General features: G+C 43.3%; 1 protein-coding gene across 7 annotated transcripts in view; it reads left to right on the top strand.

The window, feature by feature from the left end:
- Positions 1-27,617, top strand: part of LOC126162936 (leukocyte elastase inhibitor-like) — a 192,561-nt gene that overhangs the window by 40,114 nt on the left and 124,830 nt on the right. For all 7 annotated transcript variants that reach the window (XM_049919764.1, XM_049919760.1, XM_049919766.1 and 4 more), the window contains exons 4-6: positions 3,822-4,029; positions 6,010-6,224; positions 15,669-15,854. In XM_049919764.1, the coding sequence (XP_049775721.1) occupies positions 3,822-4,029; positions 6,010-6,224; positions 15,669-15,854 (609 nt within the window). The remainder of the gene's footprint in view (positions 1-3,821; positions 4,030-6,009; positions 6,225-15,668; positions 15,855-27,617) is intronic.

The following is a 27,617-nucleotide window of genomic DNA, read 5'->3' as shown; positions in this document are numbered from 1 at the left end:
TCCAGAGAAAAATGTATTTCATCGCACTCTAGCTAACGAGGAAGTCATTCTAGAAGCTATGCCCAAAGAACGCCAACGAAGTATAGGACACGCAACAACACATGATCACTGACGTGTGAAAGAAGAAGTACTGCACCCCAATCATATTCATTAAAGTGATTCAGCATCCTGAAGACTGCGTCCTACGTATGCAGTTTTGTAAATGGTTCCAACAACAACAAGAAGTTAACGACAACTTCCTAAAAATTATAATACGGCCTGATGAAGCTGTGTGATGGTCTCTTCAGTATCTACAACGCCCACCATTGGTGTCTAGTTAACCCACATGTCAGCTGTAACTTTAGACGTCGGGCCCACTTTAGCATCAACGTACAGATCAGAACAATCAAGTATTTCTTACAATTTGCTTGAATCACTAGAAGATATTGCACTTCACGTTCAGCCGGGGTTGCGGTTCCAGTATGATGGTGCACAATGGAAGAAATGCGAGATTTTTTTTAGAAACAGATCAGTGCTGGAAATTCTGTTTTAAGGCCTCCGCTTGTTCCTGATATCGATCGCTGGATTTCATCCTGTGGGGATTCTTGAAGAAGCACGTCTATTCTGCTCTGCTGATGAATTTGCAAGAACTCTTGTAAATATGGACGCAGCTATGCAGCAAAGAGTTCAAAGAAGCGTAATGAAGCCAGTCGCTAAATTTTTGGAGATGCAGAGACATTGATGAGTTTTGTAGCCATTTCTGTCCAATGACAGGTAAATTATTTTTAACAAATTTTTCTGACATATCGGGGCAGTAATAGTTCTCAAGTTTGAAACTTCCTGGCAGATTAAAACTGTGTGCCCGACCGAGACTCGAACTCGGGACCTTTGCCTTTCACGGGCAAGTGCTCTACCATCTGAGCTACCGAAGCACGACTCACGCCCGCTCCTCACAGCTTTACTTCTGCCAGTATCTCGTCTCCTACCTTCCAAACTTTACAGAAGCTCTCCTGCGAACCTTGCAGAACTAGCACTCCTGAAAGAAAGGATATTGCGGAGACGTGGCTTAGCCACAGCCTGGGGGATGTTTTCAGAATGAGATTTTCACTCTGATACACGAGATACTGGCAGAAGTAAAGCTGTGAGGACCGGGCGTGAGTCGTGCTTCAGTAGCTCAGATGGTAGAGCACTTGCCCGCGAAAGGCAAAGGTCCCGAGTTCGCGTCTCGGTCGGGCACACAGTTTTAATCTGCCAGGAAGTTTCATATCAGCGCACACTCCGCTGCAGAGTGAAAATCTCATTCTGGAATCATCCCCCAGGCTGTGGCTAAGCCATGTCTCCGCAATATCCTTTCTTTCAGGAGTGCTAGTTCTACAAGGTTCGCAGGAGAGCTTCTGTAAAGTTTGGAAGGTAGGAGACGAGATACTGGCAGAAGTAAAGCTGTGAGGACCGGGCGTGAGTCGTGCTTCGGTAGCTCAGATGGTAGAGCACTTGCCCGCGAAAGGCAAAGGTCCCGAGTTCGAGTCTCGGTCGGGCACACAGTTTTAATCTGCCAGGAAGTTTCATATCAGCGCACACTCCGCTGCAGAGTGAAAATCTCATTCTGGAGTTCTCAAGTTTGTTTGTGTGGTCGATCTCAGCAGCAAGCATATAAATACTTGTTTTCTAAATAAAACTGCCTTTTCCCGCTGCTAGTTACTTTATTTATCCCATACGTGTTTCGCCTTCTCCTGTTCTAAGGCATCATCAGTGGAATCTATAACGATATAGTTTTGTTAGTTACAGCTTATCAAACATTTCACTTCGCGATTTTTTGTAAAAAAAAAAGTAATTACTTACGATTTGCTGATCTGCGTTTCCTTACATCTGGTCCGGAGGTCGCACTACCACTTTTATCACTGCCATGTAATCACATCGTTGTGTTCTCGCCTTCCACACACTGATCACCATGTTTCTCACTCTTTTTTGTGGTGGACTATTGTTCTTTTATCACTCAATACAACTATTTCGTCGTACACCGCTTTTCACAGCGTAAATATTGCGACTCCATTACGTGTTTCATCTTCTTTGGTATGTTTACCTATTTGTTGCCAACCTAACGAAGTATGTGTTCATTGCTAACTTCTATTATTTATGATGTTTATACCGCGTGTGTGAATGAGTGAGAGAGAGAGAGAGAGAGAGAGGGAGCCTGGAAATATGGGATAAACTACTCTACATTTGCAGAACACCTAAGAGAAAATGACCACAAACCAACCACCTGAGAATATGACACGAAAATAATTAGAATCAACAATAAAAACACCTCCTGACCATGCAATAAAATTACCACATACATAAAACCAAAGCAGAAGGGAAAATCCTGTTGAATGACCAAGTACACACGCCAAGCAATTCATTATTTACACTAATAGATAAAATAATAGTATAACGTTCACAAAAAGTATTAATATAATAATATTGTGCAGTGTAATAATAATAGAACCCAACATCTTTACACTCACTCATCCTTGAACCCCTCCACAGAATGTTGAAACGAAAAGTCAAAACAGCTGTCACCAAAGTTTTCAGCCTCTCGCTAACAGCTAGTACACCTGACACGACACTCCCCGCCCCCCCCCCCCCCCCCACTCGCCCCCAAAAAAAGGTCAACTCTATCATCCTCTGTAATTACTTTTTTATTTACAAAAAATCGCGAAGTGAACTGTTTGATAATCTATAACTAACGAAACTGTATCGTTATAGATCCCACTGGTGATGCCTCAGAACAGGAGAAGGCGAAACGCGTATGGCATAAATAAAGTAACTACCAGCAGGAAAAGGCAGTTTTATTTACAAAACGTATACTAGTGATAGTTCTGTTCTTTACAGGAGCTGCAGTTGTAGGATATGTATCAAAATAAGAAAATAAAAGGAAATACGCCTAGATCCAGAATCGAACTCTGAACTAGAGTATTCTAATGCGAAATTCTACTCACTGCACCAACTGGGAAACACAACTATACAACGCTTAACCAAAATATTTGTACATATGACTACAAAGTTGCCGACCTTATGAGTGTCAAGCAATCCTTTAAAAGACTCACTGGGTGATTGATCCAAAATGGAGGGTTACTCTAATTTCGAAGAAGTTATTGGGAGATTTAGCTTGTAAAACCTATTTCAGTAATTCTAAGGCCCTGTTCGAACAACAAAACCTGTAACACGAGGATATGTTAGAATTCAATAAGAAACTTCTGTTTGACTTAACTCTTAGTGCAGCATTTCTTTGAGCCGCATTGGTCTGTATTTAAACATGATCTCCTTGATCGTTGTGAAGTGTTATGGTGAACTGCATTCGGAAATATAAACTCACGAAATGTTACATCGAAATTTACTGGCAAATTTTCGTATCTCTGTGCTCATTTGTCACTCATTTTCTCCAGCATTCTGTGATCACAATCGTGTACTTTCCCCTAGGTTAGTTCACTGAAGGTCAATAACATGATGTTAAAAACTAGTAAATAAATAAAAGTTAAAATTACTCAATAAAATGAGCTCACTGAATCCAAAGTACCAAATACAGTTCACACAACAAACGGAGCTTTAACCGTTGTTATTTTTCACTCACTCGCCGTAACTTTATAGTTTTTTTTTTATCAAGAAAGTCAATATTTTAGAACTCGCAATGAGTTCTAGAACTGGGCAGCATGTACACATTACACTATAGGTTTGATGCAGTAGCTCTATAATTTAGTTCTTCTGTCTTTAATGTAAGATAGTGCGACGTGTACTTTATTATGTGTATGGTGAGAAAGAAATTCTTTGTGCTTTGTTTTAATATCATTTGAACAATGTTTCAGGACAACAACGATGTGCTGCTTGACATAGCGAACAGAATATTTCTGAAAGCTGGTTATGGCATTAAAGATGGGTTTAATCAGTCAGCAACTAGATTCAAGGCTGGAATAGAAGAAGTTGATTTCCTGCAAGAACCACAAGCAAGGAAAACAATAAATGACTGGGTGGAGAAGAAGACAAATAATAAAATAAAAGACATAATTCCACCTGGTGAGCACAAATTATGGTCATTATAATATAATAAAGACATCACTCGTAATTAGTACCAGATGAAGAAAATATTTCCGCTAACCTTTTAGATAAATTATACAGGCTGCCTTAAAATTCGTCTCAGACAAGAACTTTGACAGTTGTTCAACGTCATAAACACTTAGCCCATTTCATACATTGCCTATGCTATGGGATAATCATGATTCTTCCTTTATTCATTTGTTGCGTTTGTCAGCACAACCATTGATTTGTATAGACTGCCGACAGTAGCGCAGTGGCGCTGTAAATGAGTCATCAACGTCGTACTTGAGTGACTTGGCGGAAGGTAATTCACCTCTGTTGTTATTAACTTAGCTTACGAAACTACCTTTGCAAAGGAAAATCCTGCAGTATTGTCTCACCTTAATTCTCGCACCACTTCAAAGATTGACAGAGGCATTAGTGCTACTGGCGCCGAGAAAAATCTGAAATCTATCTAAGGACCCGACAGCATCCCTGTCCGAATCTATAAAGAACTTGCGGCTGCATTAGTCCCTGTTTTAAGTAAAATGTACATTATATCCCTCGAACAAAAAATTTTGCCCTTATAGTTGGTAGGACGAGCTGGTCAAACCCGTCTACAAGCTGCATAGTGGAAGTCATCTACAAAATTACCGTGAGTGGATTCGGGGAGGAGACCAAACTGCGAGGTCATCGGTCTCAAAAATTACCGTCCAATACTTTTGACATATATCTGTTGCAGAATATTACAACATATTCTGAGCTCAAACAGAATGCGATATTTCAAACAGAATGAAAGAATTGGTCGTGTGAGACCTAACTCGCGCTTTTCTCACATTGCATTCTGAAAACCAGGGATGAAGGCCATCAAGTGAATTTGGTATTTCCTGCGATACGAAAAGCATTTTACTCGGCACCACATTTACATTTATTATTGAACGTATAATCGTAAGGGATACCAAGTAAAAATTGTGACTGCACACTTTTGAGGAAGGACGCATTTCCATCGACAACTGTACAAGTAGGTGTGCTGGTATCCTACATGTTATACATTAATGACACTGCAGACAATGTTAACAGTAACTTCCGACTTTTCGCGGATGATGCAGTTATCTCTGACGAGGCGTTGCGTGGAAAAATCTGAACAAATATTCAGTCAGATATTTATCAGATATCAAAGTTCTGGCAGAGATTGGCGACTTTGTGGTAGCCACTGTCAAACTGGGCGCTCAGCTGCCTCAAACTGCTCCGTGAGTCGGTCAGCAGGAGTCATCGAACAAATCACTTCAGAAACATGCTGAGACAATGCTGAGACAATTCAATTAACAACTCACACACCTAGTTCCTTCTTCATATTTGTCCAACAAATATTGTCTTCTGTCTGTTGGTGACCGATGGTCCTTTAAAAGATAGCCTTCCTTGACGTTCTTTTTTCTTCAGTCGCCAAACCTATTGCACATCTAGACTATCAGTTTTCGTGTGTACCCAGCAGTTGCACCGGTGATTTCTCGCATATTTCCACCAGCCTTGTTACATTTTAACTTCGACGACCCACATACCACATCAGTGTTGTCGTTTGAATTGTGCGGAAGAAACAGCAGCTCTGCCTCCCTCCTCCCCCCAACTCACACACCGCCCCATGCCGTTATAGTTAATTGTGAATTTATATGTTGATAAGTTTAGTGAGCCACGTGGTTAATAAAGGGAGTTTACATGTTGACTTGATGGTCATAATTCTGTATCATCTGATGAGTATGGGATGCGCTGATAAAAGATTACAAGAGCTACTTGCTAAACTACTTGCTCTGACTAAATACTGTTATAATTGGTGATCCTTGTATTGATATCAACCAAGTCTGGATTCATTGTTAAAATTCACTCATAATCATAGAAAAATCTCACAGAAGACATTGACTATTTACGTTTTCTGCGTGGATGTGTAAAAAAGATTGCTTACTGCTAACAGTTCTTTCTTTCCAGGTATCTTGAACGACTTAACTCGGATGGTACTGGTCAATGCCATATACTTCAAAGGGGACTGGCTCAAAAAGTTTGAAGAGGATAGAACCTTACCTTTACCTTTCCACTCAGCTGTTGGACAATCAAAGAATGTGGACATGATGTTCCTCGAGGAAGAATTCAAGTACACGGAGATAAATGATTTAAACTGTCAAGCTCTTCTGCTTCCTTATAAGGTACTGTTGCGACGATAGTGACTGTTGATGACTGATTGTAAAGCTAACATGAACACGAAAAGAGATGAAACTAATTCAGGATCAAATAGTCGTATATTAAATAAGGGACAAGTTTGGGGAGGAAGAAAAGCGTATAGAGTGAAATGTATGTACCCTGATTAACACCAATAAATATAATATTTTCTATGTGCTCATGTTGCAGCTATTGCTTTGCCTGGTTGTGCGTGGCATTAAAAGAAGAAGATATTTTTTTAAAATTGTTTTCTTATACAAGGTATGGAAACGTGCCATCGAAGCAATGTATACTAATGGAGACCGGAAAGAGAGGTAGCGTGCTAGAACGATGTGGCGTGTTGTCATTCTGTCTGGTGGTCTTCTGGAGCCCGTAACATTATAAATTTTCTCTTGCATCAATCTCCAGAAATATTTTGTATAGCCCGCCATGACTTTCATCTTCTATGCCAATCGCTTCACCTCAGTGAGGCATTTACGTTCAAAGAACTTGATTCTTGGATACGTTCCAATCTCTGCATTTAAAAAAAATGGTTCAAATGGCTCTGAGCACTATGGGACTCAACATCTTAGGTCATAAGTCCCCTAGAACTTAGAACTACTTAAACCTAACTAACCTAAGGACACCACACACACCCATGCCCGAGGCAGGATTCGAACCTGCGACCGCAGCAGTCCCGCGGTTCCGGACTGCAGCGCCAGAAGCGCTAGACCACCGCGGCCGGCATCTCTGCATTTACCTAGAGATTTTCACTCTAGTGATTCTTGTAGTACCATGGAAGCTATACCCTGATGTCTTAACACATGTAGTATCACCTTGTCCCGTCTTCTAGTCAATGTTTATCCCGTGTGTATTTCCTCTCGGATTTTGCGGAAGACAGCTTCATTTCTTACATTAGTCATTTCGTTTTCAACCTTCCTCCGTAACAAAACATGTAAGATAGTTCGGTTTTCCGGGTTTCGCACAGTCTATGATATACTTCCAAACAATGCTGCGCACCAGATGTATATTCTCAGAAATTTATCACCCTAATTAAAGCCTATGTTTGATACTAATAAATTTCTTTTATCGAGAAACGCCTTTTTGCCTGTTCTAGACTGCTTCTAAAATCTTGTTTATGATGCACGTCATGCGTTGTTTCGCCGGTAACAAAATGCTTTTACGTTACTATTTGGTCCCCAATTTTGATGTTAATTTTATCGCTAACTTTTCTTCTGTTAGTCATTATTTTCGCCTTACTTTAGTTTACTATAAGTCCATATTGTGCGCTCATTTCAATGTCCATTCCAATCAACAGCTCCTGCAATTATCCCTCATTTTGTATTCTTTTATTTTATTGAACTTTTTTTTGTTCTTACAACACAGTCACTTTAGGATTTCACAAAGCGTGGAACTCATTTCGACCAGCCAGTGGTCACTTTAGGGCTATAGGTACATGCTGCAAGCAGTTTTAGCATGAGCCCGTTGCTGGCAGTGTGAACCTCATATGTCATTGCTACTTAACAAAATAAAAATTGAAAGAACATAAATTACTCCCTTACTCAGCCTCCATGGTAACATTCATTTCTTCCTCTTTTCCATGAGGTTAGCAATGTCATCATAAAATATTATTAGTGATGTCCTTCCACTCTAAATTTTAATCCCTGAGAATTTCTGCCTTATACATTTCTAATACGAGCACTTCTCTCTTACTGTGCCATACTTACGGTTGCTTCTTGGATATTGTACATGTAGCATCATGGTCAGCTTTCGCTAAAGCTAAATTTTTTTTGTTATTGTCGAGAATTTCGTATCACAGTATTTGCATTCTCAGGCACATCATCATTCCTCAATATATCTACATTCCACTTCTTTACACGATTCTAATTCAGTACACTTTTCTCATCACTAAATTGTGATCTGAGTCTATCTGCTCCTGAGTACAATATGTGTTCAGCATCTTATTTTGCAATCTCTCTCCCACAATTATGTAGTCCAGTTGGTATCTTCCCGAGTCTCCAGGTCTTTTTCAGGTATACTTCCTTATGTTGTGATTCTTTAACAACGATTTACAATTGCGAGCTTGAATATTTTGTAAAATCCAAGGAATATTTCTCCTCCCTCATTCCCACTACAAAGCAGTAATTCTTTCCCTTACTTTATCGTTACAAACTCTCTTATTTCAATTTTCACCTTCCTTTGGATACTTGGTTACCCCTTCAGTACCCTCAAATACTTTACCACTTCTGTTCCCAACATTTAGGAATTATCAGGTCAGTAGGTCGGAAACCCCTTGACGCTGCTGTATTTAGAAAAGACCTAAGACCAGAAATTTCCATTGGTCGCAAGAAACTAAAACTGCGGGTAGCAGTAATGCCGAACTCTGTTTTCAAAAGTACCTTTACGAAGGAAAAGGTTCCAGGGATCGATGGAATCCTTTCAGATTCTATACTGAATCCGTGTCTGAGTTAACTTCACCGTTAACTGTAATACGTCGTAAATCTCTCGAACAAAAATCCGTGCGCAGCAGTTGGAAGAAGGAAGATGTCACGGAAGCCTACTAAAAGGGCAGCGGACGTGGCCCACAAAACTACCGACCAATCTACGCTACTGGCCATTAAAATTGCTACACCAAGAAGAAATGCAGATGATAAACGGGTATTCTTTGGACAAATACATTATGCTAGAACTGACATGTGATAACATTTTCACGCAATTTGGGTGCATAGATCCTGAGAAATCAGTACCCAGAACAACCACCTCTGGCCGTAATAACGGCTTTGATACGCCTGGGCATTGAGTCAAACAGAGCTTGGATGGCGTGTACAGGTACAGCTGCCCATGCAGCTTCAACACGATACCACAGTTCATCAAGAGTAGTGACTGGCGTATTGTGACAAGCCAGTTGCTCGGCCACCATTGACCAGACGTTTTCAATTGGTGAGAGATCTGGAGAATGTGCTGGCCAGGGCAGCAGTCGGCGGTTGTGCATTATCTGGTTAAATGTAGGGTTTCGCAGGGATCGAATGAAGGGTAGAGCCACGGGTCGGAACACATTTGAAATGTAACGCCCACTGTTCAAAATGCCGCAAATGCGAACAAGAGGTCATCGAGAGGTGTAACCAATGGCACCCCATACCATCAGGCCGGGTGATAAGCCGGTAGGGCAATATTTCCAATGTGCGCTCACCGCGATGTCGCCAAACACGGATGCGACCATCAAAAAATGGTTCAAATGGCTCTGAGCACTATGGGACTTAACTTCTGAGGTCATCAGTCCCCTAGAACTTAGAACTACTTAAACCTAACTAACCTAAGGACATCACACACATCCATGCCCGAGGCAGGATTCGAGCCTGCGACCGTAGCGATCGTGCGGCTCCAGACTGTAGCACCTAGAACCGCTCGGCCACTCCGGCCGGCGATGCGACCATCATGATGCTGTAAACAGAACCTGGATTCATCCGAAAAAATGACGTTTTGCCATTCGTGCACCCAGGTTCGTCGTCGAGTACACCATCGCAGGCGCTGCTGTCTGTGATGCAGCGTCAAGGGTAACCGCAGCCACGGTCTCCGAGCTGTTAGTCCATGCTGCTGCAAACGTCGTCGAACTGTTCGTGCAGATGGTTGTTGTCCTGCAAACGTCCCCATCCGTTGACTCAGGGATCGACACGTGGTTGCACGATCCGTTACAGCCATGTGGATAATATGCCTGTCATCTCGACTGCTAGTGATACGAGGCCGTTGGGATCCGGCACGGCGTTCCGTATTACCCTCCTGAACCCACCTTTTAAATATTCTGCAAACAGTCATTGGATTTCGACCAACACGAGCAGCAATGTCGCGATACGATAAACCGCAATCGCGATAGGCTACAATCCGACCTTTATCAAAGTCGAAAACGTGATGGTACGCATTTCTCCTCCTTACACGAGGCATCACAACGTTTCACCAGGCAATGCCGGTCAACTGCTGTTTGTGTATGAGAAATCGGTTGGAAACTTTCCTCATGTCAGCCCGTTGTAGGTGTCGCCACCAGCGCCAACCTTGTGTGAATGCTCTGAAAAGCTAATCATTTGCATATCATAGCATCTCCTTCCTGTCGGTTAAATTTCGCGTCTGTAGCACGTCATCTTCGTGGTGTAGCAATTTTAATGGCCAGTAGTGTAGTTGACATGCATTTTCCGTGGAATCTTAGAATGTATTAGGAATATGTTTCGACGAGAATGACCTTCTCCATATAAACCAGCATGGGCTCCGAAAACTCTGACAATGTGAAATCTACGTCACGTTTTCGTCACAATGTGTGCTGAAAGTCATTGGTCAAGACAGTCAAGTATTTCCCTGTTTTATTAACTTCCGAAAAGTACTTGATTAAGAACAACATAGACGCTTACTATCGAAAGATCGGGCGTATGGTGTATCAAGCGGAAGCTGCAACCAAATGACGTCTTAGTAGGGAGGACAAAGTACATTGTCTTAGAGTGTCGTAGACGTTTGTAGAAGTGCCCCAGGGCAGTGTGGTGGGCACATTCTGTTCATGTTGTATGACCTTGCACATAATATTCATATCACACTTAAACTACTTGTATGTGCTGCAGTTATCTATAACACAGCCTTACTTATATTCAGTCGTATCTTGATAAGTTTGCGCCACACTACAAAGCAGTACAGTCACTTTCATAGAGGTGGCAGCTCGATGATGTCCTTAGAGAAGGGTTGAAACATCCAGGGGTTTGAAATCAGTACTGGTATGAAATAATGAAATGTTTAAAAATACACAACGGTGGTTGTTATATAACACACAGCCATGGAATCCGCAATATGCCTTTTCTTAACAAAGTAGAACAGCACAAGAGAGGAGCAGTATCAAACAATTTGAAAGACCGATGATCTAAAAAGGAGGGTGCGTCCCACCAGTGGTTCTTCTCACCCGCCATAATATTACCCCAAGCAACCTTCCCATAAAGCATTAGGTGGCTTGTAGTGTATAGGTGTAGATGTAGGTAATTCTGTCATGTGTACGGTAATACCATCAGTCGTCAGTTCTGGGACCGTTGTTTTATTCAAATCGAAAAGTCGTGCGGGCTGATAACTGACAACACTAGCAATAGGTTACTCAATGCGTCCGCCCCGCGAAATTAACATTGACCTAACTCGCTCAGATATTCTGATTTTCCGTTCTATAAACAGCTTTCATTGAGCCATCTATTCGGAAATTTGACATTAGTGTCATATCACGTATCCAACAATTTCAATCACTTATGTGACAGCAAACGTCATGCTCCACTGTGACAGCTGTTTCACGTAGTTAGTCGCTACGAAGATGAAATTGTTTTACTAGGCGTGATCATATTGGAGCCGGTAGGCCATGGTCTTCTTCCTATTTGTATTAATTCGTCCCATCAGACTATCGCGGGAGCTAATGTTTGACGTGGTCTTCGAACAGACAAGGAGGAATTTTTCAATTATGAAAATCTTTGCCCTAGATGGAAACAATCCTATGGTTGAACCCCGAAACTCACCTGCTTAGATTCGCGCATGATAATGCATTTCCTGCTACAGAGTACTTCAGAGGAACACTTAATGAGTATGAGCGCGGTTTTCTGTTAGCTGGCCGCTGTAGCCGAGCGGTTCTAGGCGCTTCAGTCCGGAACCGCGGTGCTGCTACGGTCGCAGGTTCGAATCGTGCCTCAGGCATGGATGTGTGTGATGTCCTTAGGTTAGTTAGGTTTAAGTAGTTCTAAGTCTAGGGGACTGATGACCTCAGATGTTAAGTCCCGTAGTGCTTAGAGCCATTTGAACCATTTTTGGTTTTATGTTTACAAGTGTTCAGGCACATTTACACCAAAGTTTACAATGTTACTGATTTACAACGCTGCTTTCTTCTTATTTTCGATGGAAAGGTTTAATTGACGTCTGTTTATCATCATCAGAATGGGTCTGACTTCTGTCAGACTAGACAATTTCCGTTTTATGCTGCAGACGTAAATTTACTTAGCACTTAAGGGCAATACATAAGAATACGCACTGGTAATGATTTTATACTACAATATCTAATATTATAAGAATGATATTATAGAATCGAACGTGCGGTAACAAGGAAGAGAGTGTGTAGACAAAAATGAAGGAGGCAGCAATGACGATTTTCGTAATAGTATTTAATCTGCCTCGAGGTTGCGCTGTGCATGGTCTCAGTGAGAAGTAAAGAGAAATTTTCCACTGTTTCAATAGATAAGTCAGTAGTTTATTTTTAAAACCGAAAATAGATGACCTCATGACACATGTTATTCTATGTTCTAGTACTTGCTGCATTTAAGGACTTGGCTCAGACACTTGCGTTAGGAAATTGGTGATTTAGGGCGAGAGAATCGAACGTTTCGCGAGTGTTGTCCATGTAGGTTCAAAATCAAATGGCTCTGAGCACTGTGGGACTCAACATCTGAGGTCATCTGTCCCCTAGAACTTAGAACTACTTAAACCTAACTAACCTAAGGACATTACACACATCCATGCCCGAGGCAGGATTAGAACCTGCGAGCGTAGGGGTCGCTCGGTTCCAGACTGAAGCGCCTAGAACCGCTTGGCCACACAGGTCGGCGTTGATGTAGCAATACTAATTCTGATTATAGATATTTGAAACAAACTGGTTGATTAAAATAATTTTAGCATATTTAAAATTTGGTTGCTACTTTTCTGTGTTCATAGTTCTAAACTTACGGAAAGAAATCGCAACACCAAAAAATAATTAATGTAGAGAAATGAAATTTCTGGTATACATTTATCTAGGTAGCACATTAAACTGATTAACATTACAAGATTACTGCCTAATGTAAACACGAGAAAATCCACTGCAAATGTGTGAAAGTATGGCACGTTAATAACCGTCTAACCGTGAGAATGTAGAATACAAGCATGCAAACGTGCATCTATTGTGTTGCATAGGTGTCGGATGTCAGTTTGTGGAATGATGTTCCATGACTATCGGACTTGGTCCGTGAACACAGGGACGGTTAAAGCTGGTTGTGGGTCACGTTGGAGTTGTCCTCCGATGACGCCCCATATGCGCTCGACTGGGGATAGATCTGGTGATCGAGCGCGCCAAGGTAACATATCCGCACGCCTTAGAGCATGTTGGTTTAGAACAGCGGTATGTGGGCGAGCGTTAATCTGTTGAAAAATACCCCATGGAATGCTGTACATGAATGGTAGCACAACAGATCGAACAACCAGACTGAAGTGTAAATTTGCAATCAGGGTTCGTGGGATAAACAGGAGAGCGCCCATGCTGTCATACGAAATCGCACTCCAGACCATAACTCCAGCTGTAGGTCCATTGTGTCTAGCATGCAGATACGCCGGTTGCAAGCTCTCATCTGGCCTCCTTGTAACCAACACACTGTCATCGTTGGACCGACGCAGAACTAGCTTTCATCAGAAAACACAGCAGACCTCTACCTTGCTCTCCAATGACCTCTCGCTTGAGACCGTTTGAAGTCGCAAATGGCGGTGGTTTGGGATCAGTAGAATACACGTAACAGGGCAAGCTGTCCTTGTAGAAACCGATTTGTAACGGTTCGTTGTGTTACTGTGATGCCAACTGGTGCGCAAGTTGATGCAGTTTGATGGCCAGAGTCATATACCGAACACGACAGTCTTCTCTCTCGTTAGTGCCATGTGGCCGTCCGCAGCCCCGGATTCTTGCGACCGTATATTTCCATGACAACTGTTGCCAGCAATCATGTACAATGGCTACATTCCTGCTAAGGTTTTCTACAGTATCACAGAAGGAACATCTACATCTACACATTTACGTGATTACTCGACTATTCACAATAAGGTGCCTGGAAGAGGGTTCAATGAACCACCTTCATGCTGTCAACCGTTCTTCTCTCGAACGGCACGCGGGAAAAACGAGCACTTAAATTTTTCCTTTGCGAGCCCTGATTTCTCTTATTTTATCGTGATGATCATTTCTGCCTATGTAGGTGGGTGCCAACAGAATGTTTTCGCAATCGGAGGAGAAAACTGGTGATTGAAATTTCATGAGAAGATCTCGTCGCAACGAAAAGTTTGTGGCACAACTAGACTAGAAGAAGGGATCGGTTGGTAGGACATGTTCTGAGGCATCAAGGGATCACCAATTTAGTATTGGAGGGAAGCATGGAGGGTAAAAATCGTAGAGGGAGACCAAGAGATGAATACACTAAACAGATTCAGAAGGATGTAGGTTGCAGCAGGTAATGGGAGATGAAGAAGCTTACACAGCATATAGTAGCATGGAGAGCTGCATCAAACCAGTCTCAGGACTGAAGACCACAACAACAACAACAACATCGCGTAATCGAATTTTAGCTGATTTCTTTTAATAGTCATGTGACTAACATCGCACTTTTCTTTATTCGGGGTCAACTGCCACTTTTCGCACCATTCAGATATCTTATCTAAATCATTTTGCAAGTCGTTTTGATCATCTGATGACTTTACAAGACGGTAAATGACAGCATCATGTGCAAACAATCTAAGACGGCTACTCAGATTGTCTCCTACGTCGTTAATATAGATCAGGAACAATAGAGGATCTATAACACTACCTTGGTGAACGCCGGATATTAGTTCTGTTTTACTCGATGACTTTCCGTCTATTACTACGAACTGTGACCTTTCTGACAGGAAATCACGAGTCTAGTCTCACAACTGAGGCGATACTCCGTAGGCACGCAGTTTGATTAGAAGACGCTTGTGAGGAACGGTGTCGAAAGCCTTCTGGAAATTTAAAAATATGGAATCAATTTGACCTCTCCTGACGATAGCACTTATTACTTCATGAGTGTAAAGAGCTAGTTGTGTTTAACAACAACGATATTTTCTGAATCCGGGCTGACTATATGTCAATAAATCGTTTTCTTCGAGGTACTTCATAATGTTCGAATACAGTATATGTTCTAAAACCCTAGCTTCTAGTAGCCCTATTACACGAGCCCGTTTAAACTCAGTGAGGTATTGATAATGGGCTGTATGTCGTCTTAAAGCCATTCCTGACGAACATCAACTCATCACGCCCAATCTCATAGATAACGTACATCCCCGATCCTTAGAGGGTGTACTTAATTGAAACCTTATGTGCCTCCTCATAGTGGCGCTACTGGCGCCAGTCTTGTGCGACTGGCGCCAAATTAGAATAGTGTTCACCTTTCAAATGTAGAAACACGCCTACCAACTTTCGTTTATGCCACAAAACTCCTTCTTGTTGTCCGCGAGTTTTTCCCTTCGGTGTATTTGTTTGAATCTCTATGCATTTCGATTGATGAGCGTTTGAGTCATAACGCAATTAATACCATGTAAATGTCTTGATTGCTAGTAATCGAAAACGTAAGAAAGGCTAATAATCTATTAAAATATATAAAATAAAAAATTGTGACTCATATTGCTTTCATTGTTTCTTCCTACAGGGAGAGCGGCTCAACATGATGATCCTTCTCCCCCGAGAAGTTAACGGTTTGGCAAGCCTTGAGGCGAAACTTGCCGACTTCAGTCTCCAAGACACTGTGAACAACATGTATAGGACAAACGTATATGTCTATTTACCCAAATTCAAAATGGAATACTCAAAAGAACTTACCGGTCCACTAACTGGGGTAAGTTTAGCCAAGTGATGTATGTCAACTGCTTTCTATGTGTTTACAGTTAATGAAAAGTATCGCAATACTGGATAAAAAAAAAAGACAAAAAAGCATGCGTCAGAACAAACTCAGTAGTACGGGATCTTAATGTATCTGTCACTTAAAGCGAGGAACACGCTACTAAAATGTTTCGGGAGACAGGCGAACTGTTTATTGTAGGTTACTTATGCTTGAAACCCGTTTACATTGCTATGTTTTGTGTGGATATTCATTACCACACGACAGATCTTATAACAGCATCTCACAATTCTCCAAGCCATGTGCAGATATTTTTCAAATTTTTGTCAGTGGTCGTGTTACTAATGGTTAGTTTTTAATAAATCGGACTCAGTTGTTTTTTCGTCTCCGAAACACACCGTAATCAATACGTAAAAAAAGAGTTGATTGTGGAACGTTTCTGATGGGTTACACAAAGATCTTCCCACAAGTTGTAGCAAGGTAAAATTACAATCTCCAATCCAAATCCAGCATACATCGAGAAATCAAGAAAATTATAATATTTAAACCCAAAATTTCAATAAGTGTGTAATTTCTTCACTAACTGATTCATGAGAAAAGTATTTCAAGGATTCACCTTACGAACAAAGTGTTGATTTGGCACTTCACTGTGGGATACTAGTTAATGAGAAAACAACTCCCTCATATTAGCGATTACACATAAACTCACGATGAATCTTAAAAAAGCAACATCAAAACTTATAGTGGAAGTTAACCTGGCGACTAAGTTCCATTACATGGGGTTTCCATCAGTACACAGGCACATACGCTTATCACACTTACGAAACAATGAAAAATAATTTAAACATTTATTTTAAATGACTGTTGAATAGCACAGTCGAAATAAATAATTTTGAAACTAATGTTTAACTTTTTATGTTATTCATGTTATATTCCTGTATTGCTCAATAGCCTAATATGAAACATTTTTGCTTCACTCAGTCACTAAATTGTTTTTCAGGCAAATTTTAATCTCTGAAATTCTTTGTTAACAAAATATGACTGGACATTGTAATTATGACGTATCATATACTTTAGGAAACAGATCAGGACCCTGTCATTATCGTAATACAATCCTGGAAATGGAAAAAAGAACACATTGACACTGGTGTGTCAGACCCACCATACTTGCTCCGGACACTGCGAGAGGGCTGTACAAGCAATGATCACACGCACGGCACAGCGGACACACCAGGAACCGCGGTGTTGGCCGTCGAATGGCACTAGCTGCGCAGCATTTGTGCACCGCCGCCGTCAGTGTCAGCCAGTTTGCCGTGGCATACGGAGCTCCATCGCAGTCTTTAACACTGGTAGCATGCCGCGACAGCGTGGACGTGAACCGTATGTGCAGTTGACGGACTTTGAGCGAGGGCGTATAGTGGGCATGCGGGAGGCCGGGTGGACGTACCGCCGAATTGCTCAACACGTGGGGCGTGAGGTCTCCACAGTACATCGATGTTGTCGCCAGTGGTCGGCGGAAGGTGCACGTGCCCGTCGACCTGGGACCGGACCGCAGCGACGCACGGATGCACGCCAAGACCGTAGGATCCTACGCAGTGCCGTAGGGGACCGCACCGCCACTTCCCAGCAAATTAGGGACACTGTTGCTCCTGGGGTATCGGCGAGGACCATTCGCAACCGTCTCCATGAAGCTGGGCTACGGTCCCGCACACCGTTAGGCCGTCTTCCGCTCACGCCCCAACATCGTGCAGCCCGCCTCCAGTGGTGTCGCGACAGGCGTGAATGGAGGGACGAATGGAGACGTGTCGTCTTCAGCGATGAGAGTCGCTTCTGCCTTGGTGCCAATGATGGTCGTATGCGTGTTTGGCGCCGTGCAGGTGAGCGCCACAATCAGGACTGCATACGACCGAGGCACACAGGGCCGACACCCGGCATCATGGTGTGGGGAGCGATCTCCTACACTGGCCGTACACCACTGGTGATCGTCGAGGGGACACTGAATAGTGCACGGTACATCCAAACTGTCATCGAACCCATCGTTCTACCATTCCTAGACCGGCAAGGGAACTTGCTGTTCCAACAGGACAATGCACGTCCGCATGTATCCCGTGCCTCCCAACGTGCTCTAGAAGGTGTAAGACAACTACCCTGGCCAGCAAGATCTCCGGATCTGTCCCCCATTGAGCATGTTTGGGACTGGATGAAGCGTCGTCTCTCGCGGTCTGCACGTCCAGCACGAATGCTGGTCCAACTGAGGCGCCAGGTGCAAATGGCATGGCAAGCCGTTCCACAGGACTACATCCAGCATCTCTACGATCGTCTCCATGGGAGAATAGCAGCCTTCATTGCTGCGAAAGGTGGATATACACTGTACTAGTGCCGACATTGTGCATGCTCTGTTGCCTGTGTCTATGTGCCTGTGGTTCTGTCAGTGTGATCATGTGATGTATCTGACCCCAGGAATGTGTCAATAAAGTTTCCCCTTCCTGGAACAATGAATTCACGGTCTTCTTATTTCAATTTCCAGGAGTGTATAAACGTTTGGCTACAAATATAAGTTGAATTTGGCTCACATATTCGCAAATGAAGACACAAGAAATACTGGCCCTTATGTTTTTACAATGCTAAAAAATGACTTTGTCTGAAGGCAACGGTGCTTAGGACTGTGTTGACGTCTGCAAGTATTGCACACACATAGCCTCAGTATTTACGTAGTTTACTGTGTGTGTGTGTTAAATCTTATGGGACTTAACTGCTAAGGTCATCAGTCCCTAAGCTTACACGCTACTTAACCTAAATTATCCTAAGGACAAACACACACACCCATGCCCGAGGGAGAACTCGAACCTCCGCCGGGACCAGCCGCACAGCACGTAGTTTACACATGGCTCTTTTTCCCATTGCCATCTGCAATGGAACACAAGAAAAGTGTTCCACACTGTTACACGTGGAACAAGCATACATCTGAGGCTCGAATTACTTAGAACCGTAGGTGTTTTAGCCTCGTTTTCACGTTGGGGCATGCACAGTTTGATAGCTATCGACAGACTGGTACTTTCCACTTTCTGCGCATCGTCTACGTTTTGCATGGCACGTCTTTGCGTCTTTCACACAGGGGAACTTCCTTCAAGCTTCTCCTGTCCTCTAGCGAGAATTCAAATTATCGACCCTATAATATGACCAATAAATAACATACACTCCTGGAAATTGAAATAAGAACACCGTGAATTCATTGTCCCAAGAAGGGGAAACTTTATTGACACATTCCTGGGGTCAGATACATCACATGATCACTCTGACAGAGAACCACAGGCACATAGACACAGGCAACAGAGCATGCACAATGTCGGCACTAGTACAGTGTATATCCACCTTTCGCAGCAATGCAGGCTGCTATTCTCCCATGGAGACGATCGTAGAGATGCTGGATGTAGTCCTGTGGAACGGCTTGCCATGCCATTTCCACCTGGCGCCTCAGTTGGACCAGCGTTCGTGCTGGACGTGCAGACCGCGTGAGACGACGCTTCATCCAGTCCCAAACATGCTCAATGGGGGACAGATCCGGAGATCTTGCTGGCCAGGGTAGTTGACTTACACCTTCTAGAGCACGTTGGGTGGCACGGGATACATGCGGACGTGCATTGTCCTGTTGGAACAGCAAGTTCCCTTGCCGGTCTAGGAATGGTAGAACGATGGGTTCGATGACAGTTTGGATGTACCGTGCACTATTCAGTGTCCCCTCGACGATCACCAGTGGTGTACGGCCAGTGTAGGAGATCGCTCCCCACACCATGATGCCGGGTGTTGGCCCTGTGTGCCTCGGTCGTATGCAGTCCTGATTGTGGCGCTCACCTGCACGGCGCCAAACACGCATACGACCATCATTGGCACCAAGGCAGAAGCGACTCTCATCGCTGAAGACGACACGTCTCCATTCGTCCCTCCATTCACGCCTGTCGCGACACCACTGGAGGCGGGCTGCACGATGTTGGGGCGTGAGCGGAAGACGGCCTAACGGTGTGGGGGACCGTAGCCCAGTTTCATGGAGACGGTTGCGAATGGTCCTCGCCGATACCCCAGGAGCAACAGTGTCCCTAATTTGCTGGGAAGTGGCGGTGCGGTCCCCTACGGCACTGCGTAGGATCCTACGGTCTTGGCGTGCTTCCGTGCGTCGCTGCGGTCCGGTCCCAGGTCGACGGGCACGTGCACCTTCCGCCGACCACTGGCGACAACATCGATGTACTGTGGAGACCTCACGCCCCACGTGTTGAGCAATTCGGCGGTACGTCCACCCGGCCTCCCGCATGCCCACTATACGCCCTCGCTCAAAGTCCGTCAACTGCACATACGGTTCACGTCCACGCTGTCGCAGCAAAACAGTGTTAAAGACTGCGATGGAGCTCCGTATGCCACGGCAAACTGGCTGACACTGACGGCGGCGGTGCACAAATGCTGCGCAGCTAGCGCCATTCGACGGCCAACACCGCGGTTCCTGGTGTGTCCGCTGTGCCGTGCGTGTGATCATTGCTTGTACAGCCCTCTCGCAGTGTCCGGAGCAAGTATGGTGGGTCTGACACACCGGTGTCAATGTTTTCTTTTTTCCATTTCCAGGAGTGTATTATTTTACGAATCACATACAAATATGGAAACTGGCCATATTCAGAACAAATTAATAAATGGACACCAATAGTAGCAAGGCATACCTCTTTCCATTTCTCTTGAAGTTAGTCAACAATTTCAACGACGGACTAGGTCTGCGGACCCAACGGCGAAGATGGTGGAAAAACCAACTTCAGCAGCGTCTGTACTCCATGTTGGGAGCGACATTTCCTGCTGCTGGCAACAGCTCTAAAAAGCATGCTGACAGGCTATGTGACGAGCCGTCACATGTTTATGCAAATGTTGTCTTCTGGATCCCGTACAAAGACAGCATTAGGAAACAGTTTGGTGTTGCACCGATCTACGACAAGATGCGTGAGAGTCGTCTTCTTTGGTTTGGGCATGTTTCACGGGTTGATGATGAGTCTGTTGCCAAGGCGGGTTACACACTTGAAGCCATCGGCAGTGGACCCGAAGGACGATCCCCACGTAGGGCAGATCAGTTCATAAAGACCGTAAATGAGTGAACATTCACCCAGATGCACCCCGTGATAGAGCGAAATGGAGACAACGGACCCATGTAGAGGACCCCGCAGGCACGCGGGACAAACGCTGAAGCAAAAGAAGATGAAGAATAGTAGCAAGGCATACACAAAGTACGCGAAAAGCATTGCTGATAAACAGTAGAAAAATATGAACCACATGAAGTGTTGGTGTTAAACATTCGTTTATCACTTGCCACATCCTTTGTATCGTCGTTTCAACAAATGAGACGATCATAATTGTCGTACAGATTGAATAGCTTTTAACACACTAATTGTACGGCCTCCACACTTCGCTCTTTGATGACGCTACCTGCAACCAAGGCAATCGGCTACGTAACCTCCTTTAGTTTATGAGTAAAATACTGGAACAGTTTAAAACAAATTCATTTAAAAAATTGTCAAACAACATCGATGTATTTCCTCCCTACATAATCACCATTAGCCATTATCATATCTCTTAATAACATTTCCTTGCCTTGACGAAATAAATCTCAGGTGAACAGCATGGTATGAGTGTGCATAGGAGACAATATTTCGGCAATCGACCACGTTGCCATCGTCAGGTGATGGCAACGTGGTCGATTGCCAAAATGTTGTGTCCTATGCTCACTCATACTAGGCTGTTCACCTGAGATTTATTTCGTCATAAAATACACCTGGAGAAATTGAAGAATCACATTTCCTTGCCTTTATGTTGGGTGGTTATAGCTAAACTTTCTCTTCTTGAGAGAGTCCCTTTGAAGCTAATGATACGACGTGCATTCAAGTTCTAATGCCTCCGATTTTTTTCTCCGGACTGGAAAGAGATAGAAATATGTGCATTGTTTTAAAATGAGGCCGCGTTCATTGTCAATACGTCCCAGAGATGGCAGCACCCTACGGCAGATGGAATTTTACCGCCAGTGGCGAGAATGAGAACTGTTTTAAATACTTAAAATGGCGACGTTTTCCTTACTTGAACAGCGTGCTATCATTCGTTTTCTGAATTTGCGAGGTGTGAAACCAATTGAAATTCATCGACAGTTGAAGGAGACATGTGGTGATGGAGTTATGGACGTGTCGAAAGTGCATTCGTGGGTGCGACAGTTTAATGAAGGCAGAACATCGTGTGACAACAAACCGAAACAACCTCAGGCTCGCACAAGCCGGTCTGACGACATGATCGAGAAAGTGGAGAGAATTGTTTTGGGGGATCGCCGAATGACTGTTGAACAGATCGCCTCCAGAGTTGGCATTTCTGTGGGTTCTGTGCACACAATCCTGCATGACGACCTGAAAATGCGAGAAGTGTCATCCAGGTGGGTGCCACGAATGCTGACGGACGACCACATGGCTGCCCGTGTGGCATGTTGCCAAGCAATGTTGACGCACAACGACAGCATGAATGGGACTTTCTTTTCGTCGGTTGTGACAATGGATGAGACGTGGATGCCATTTTTCAATCCAGAAACAAAGCACCAGTCAGCTCAATGGAAGCACACAGATTCACCGCCACCAAAAAATTTCGGGTAACCGCCAGTGCTGAAAAAATGATGGTGTCCATGTTCTGGGACAGCGAGGGCGTAATCCTTACCCATTGCGTTTCAAAGGGCATTACCGTAACAGTTGCATCCTACGAAAATGTTTTGAAGAACAAATTCCTTCCTGCACTGCAACAAAAACGTCCGGGAAGGGCTGCGCGTGTGCTGTTTCACCAAGACAACGTACCCGCACATCGAGCTAACGTTACGCAACAGTTTCTTCGTGATAACAACTTTGAAGTGATTCCTCTGCTCCCTACTCACCTGACCTGGCTCCTAGTGACTTTTGGCTTTTTCCAACAATGAAAGACACTCTCCGTGGCCGCACATTCACCAGCCGTGCTGCTATTGCCTCAGCGATTTTCCAGTGGTCAAAACAGACTCCTAAAGAAGCCTTCGCCGCTGCCATGGAATCATGGCGTCAGCGTTGTGAAAAATGTGTACGTCTGCAGGTCGATTACGTCGAGAAGTAACGCCAGTTTCACGATTTCGGGTGAGTAGTTAATTAGAAAAAAAAATCGGAGGCCTTAGAACTTGAATGCACCTCGTAGTAGGAGAAAGAAATTTTGTGGAAACATTTGCAAGGACTCGCGAAAGAAAAATGGCAAATAAACCATTAAGAGAACCACATTTTAAGTAATAAATGAGAGGGTTCAAATCTAGTGATCTTGGTGGTTACGCAGTTTAGAACGATCGGCCAATGATTGGGTTTTCTCCAAATGTGTTGCAGAGTAACCGAGTGATCACGAGTAGTGTGAGGTGGAGTTCACAATGTATCAAAACAGCTGAGTCCAAGCAGCTCTCTCCCGTGGAGCGGGTATCAAATGTCGGCGAAGCAGATAACAGTAACGTGTGTCGCTTACTCTGCATGTCTTTGGTTCTTTGAGTCTGAGTTCCTCAAAGAAAAATGGACCAGTCATAAACTGTGCCGTGAAGCCGCTTTACACAGTGACGCGTGCACTATACAGGGGACCTCCATGAACGTTCGTTGGCGGTGACAATCCCCAAACGGGACAATTTTGGGTATTCGCCACCCCAGTAAAGGTAAAGTACGATTCATCACTGTACAAAATGTTCCTAGGCCGCATGTCGTCAATTTCAACCCTTGCAAGAAACGTAAGAGCAAACTGTACTCGAAGGCCTGTGTCACGTGGCAAAAGTTTGTGAGTCATGTGAAGTTTATACGGATACCATTTCACAACTATTCGGAGCACTTTTCGAACGGGGCACCATGAAACGTTCAGCTATCGTGACACAGCATGTCCCTACAGATATCTCCACAAAGTTTCCTTGTCCTACTATCAATAGCTTTATATGGGGCCCTCTCAAGTAGTGAAAACATCTCTGTATTTCACCGCTTTGCTATGGGTGTGGTTCAGGCTGAGTGGATGAGAGTCTGTCTCGAGTGTTCGGATTTAGTACCGAGAATTTCCATCTGTAGGCTGAGTTTATCCGACGACTCTCACAAATACTAATGCAGTTTCACTAGAAGAGAATTATGTAAATCATGTGAACGTCGTCATTAAGAAATGAGCTGCCGCGAATAATAATAATTAACCTTGGGACGGTAGTATACGACTTAAGGAAGTTTTGAATCGACGTTTTAGTGAGGAACTGTTCTGAGTAAGATTAATGTCAAAACGTGTACAGCACTTTCATTGTTTCATGTGCTGGCTTGTGGAACAACCTAAGTATTGCATAAAGCGGGCTGGGGTGCTCTCATGACACGAAGGTAACACTTGAACTGGTGGATTATGTTTGTTTGAAGTAAAGAAGAGGCTGTCGCGAGTAATGATTTTTCTTTTATCTTTTTTTTATTATTATTCCAGATCAGACCACGTGATAGGTAATGGGTATTTTGTAGATGACGGTCCACAAGTCCAGGTGCTGTAAGCGAAGCTTTAAATAAAACGATTAGATTTGTTTAAGTCTGAAATCTACGTCAACTAACCCTACTTAATGGAAAAAAATAAGTCTTCCAGTTATGTTCCAAGGAAAAAGGGAAAGATCAGTCAGAATCAAAAAGTTTTCAGCAATTTTAAGAGAATATATGCAAACAGAATTTATAGGAAATACAAAATAAATTAGCAGTGGAAGGGATTACGCAATTTACAAAGATGCAAAGCTAGCTACGGCAATATTCAGATAACATCAGACTGCATATTCACCGCTGCTGCGCAGTTTTCATTCTTTTACAAAAATGGTTTTCGTTACTGCTATTGAAACATCTCCAGGAAGAACAGAGGTTTGAATATCTACTTACATGGACGGTAAACGGGTGTTTGAGCTACAGGTCTGAGTACCTGAATATTTGCTGAATTAGGCGTAAAACTGTCGCATTGTTAGTAAGATGGCACGTTCCTGCTAATAATTTGTTAGTTAAACAATGAGGCGCCAACCGAGATAACAAGCCCTTTGGCTTCTAAACTGATCGCCAGCGGTTGGGCCAACCGAGAGACAGGTCACTCCTCAGAAAATCACACACGGAAGTGTATCTATCACGCAACCGATTAAATATTATGCAGAGAATTGCCATCGTAAATGATTCGCGGGTGCTGGTACTAAAAATAAACATTAATGGTTTATTAATTATAAAGGGATTCATCCAACAATTGAATTAAAAATCTTGTAGCAATTTGACCTCAGTTTATTACAACTACTCCTTGCGAGCACATTATTAAACAAGAAAGCAATAATTACAGATTATTGTATTAATTTATACTACTTTATAAAGAAAAATCGTTGTTTAATGTTGTTACCAAAAGTCTCGAAAAGTACTTGGTCCAGTTCCCTCAGTTTTTTACAGCGTACACTAATGAGCATTGGAACGCACGTTGGCTATATATTTTGGACGATTTAATTCAAATTTTTACGCGATACTCTAATGAACATTCAAACGAACAGAGGCTATGTACTTTTAATGTGTGTAATATACGAGGGTAGGAACTTAAAGAGTGGCAACTATTTATTCAGAAGTGATACAAAAGAGTTACATGTTTGCACCTGTTACTGTCCTTCAGAGTAGTCACCAGCGTTGCGTAGAACCCGTTGCCAGCGATGTGGAAGGCGTAGTATACTGTAAGCATAGCCTGTTCTGTTGATGGTGCGAATGGAGCGGTCTACTGCCTGACGAATCTCTGGAACAGTTCTGAAGCGAATGCCACGAAGTGATTCCTTCATCTTTGGAATCAAATCAAAGTCACAAGGACTTAAGTCCGGGGAGTATGGTGGATGGTACAGTACTTCCCAGTCCCATCGACCGAACAGAGCAGTCACAGCTTGCGCTGTATGCGCCCGCGCATTGTCGTGCAAAATGATGGGTTGGTTGCCCAGAAAGTGTCGACGCTTCTTTCGCAAAGCTGGTCGTAGGTGATGTTCCAAAACGAGCAGTAGTACTGTGCTTTGACGGGCTGCTGTGGAGGAACAAAATAGTTCAAATGGCTCTGAGTACTATGGGACTTAACATCTGAGGTCATTAGCCCCCTAGAACTACTTAAACCTAACTAACCTAAGGACATCACACACATCCATGCCCGAGACAGGATTCGAACCTGTGACCGTAGCAGCCCCGCGGTTCCGGACTGAAGCGCCTAGAACCGCTCGGCCACCGGGGCCGACGCTGTGGAGGAACGTATAGGATAACACCATCACTGTCGTACACGAGAATCACCATAACTTTAGACCGCTCCACTCCCACCATCAACAGAACAGGCTCTGCTAACGGTATAATACACCTTCCACACCGCTGGCGATGGGTTCTACACGACGCTGGTGACTACTTTGAAGGGCAGTAACAGGTGCAAACATGTAATTCTTTTGTATCGGTTGTGAATAAATAGTTGCCATTATTTAAGTTCCAACTCTCGTATAAATATATGTGTAATGCGTAAAGGGCAAATATTGTTACCAAAAATCTCCACAAATGTTTGGCCAATTTACTTTGATATTTACAGAGTACTGTAATGCACATTTGGACAGACGTAATAGGGAAACACTATTGCCAAAATACTTGGTCCATTTACTTCAGAGTTTCACACATTACTCTAACAAACCTTCAAAGGGACATGGACTATGTACTTCTTTAATTAGCGATCTAAAAGTTGTCTGTTAAAACAGAATACTGTGCTCTGCTGTGAAAACGTGTGGCTTTGTTTTCTTTCTCGTAGTCAATTGTAGCTATGATAGCAGGGCATTTAAACCGTGCGATGAACTATTTGACCCATATATATTATTTCTCTCCATAAACATTTTTTTTAAATTCGGTCATAACACTGTTGTGGCAGAGCACCTGAAGGAAAATTTGGAAAATATTTCGAGTAGATTTCCCGACCATGTTATAGTTCTGGGTGGAGATTTTTATTTGCCGGATGTAGACTGGGAGACTCAAACGTTCATAACGGGTGGCAGGGACAAAGAGTCCAGTGAAATATTTTTAAGTGCATTATCTGAAAACTACCTTGAGCAATTAAACAGAGAACCGACTCGTGGCGATAACGTATTAGACCTTCTGGTGACAAACAGACCCGAACTATTTGAAACAGTTAACGCAGAACAGGGAATCAGCGATCATAAAGCGGTTACTGCATCGATGATTTCAGCAGTAAATATAAATGTTAAAAAAGGTAGGAAGATTTTTCTGTTTAGCAAAAGTGACAAAAAGCAGATTTCAGAGTACTTGACGGCTCAACACAAAAGTTTTATCTCAAGTACAGATAGTGTTGAGCATCAGTGGACAAAGTTCAGAACCATCGTACAATATGCATTAGATGAGTATGTGCCAAACAAGATCGTAAGAGATGGAAAAGAGCCACCGTGGTACAACAACCAAGTTAGAAAACTGCTGCGGAAGCAAAGGGAACTTCACAGCAAACATAAACATAGCCAAAGCCTTGCAGACAAACAAAAATTACGCGAAGCGAAATGTAGTGTGAGGAGGGCTAAACGAGAGGCATTCAGTGAATTCGAAAGTAAAGTTCTGTGTACTGACTTGGCAGAAAATCCTAAGAAATTTTGGTCTTATGTCAAAGCGGTAGGTGGATCAAAACAAAATGTCCAGACACTCTGTGACCAAAATGGTACTGAAACAGAGGATGACA

The sequence above is a fragment of the Schistocerca cancellata genome, chromosome 2, assembly GCF_023864275.1.
Source record: "Schistocerca cancellata isolate TAMUIC-IGC-003103 chromosome 2, iqSchCanc2.1, whole genome shotgun sequence".
In the NCBI taxonomy this organism is placed as follows: domain Eukaryota; kingdom Metazoa; phylum Arthropoda; class Insecta; order Orthoptera; family Acrididae; genus Schistocerca; species Schistocerca cancellata.
The sequence above is the reverse complement of the archived record's forward strand: the minus strand, read 5'-3'. Positions and strand labels throughout refer to the sequence as shown.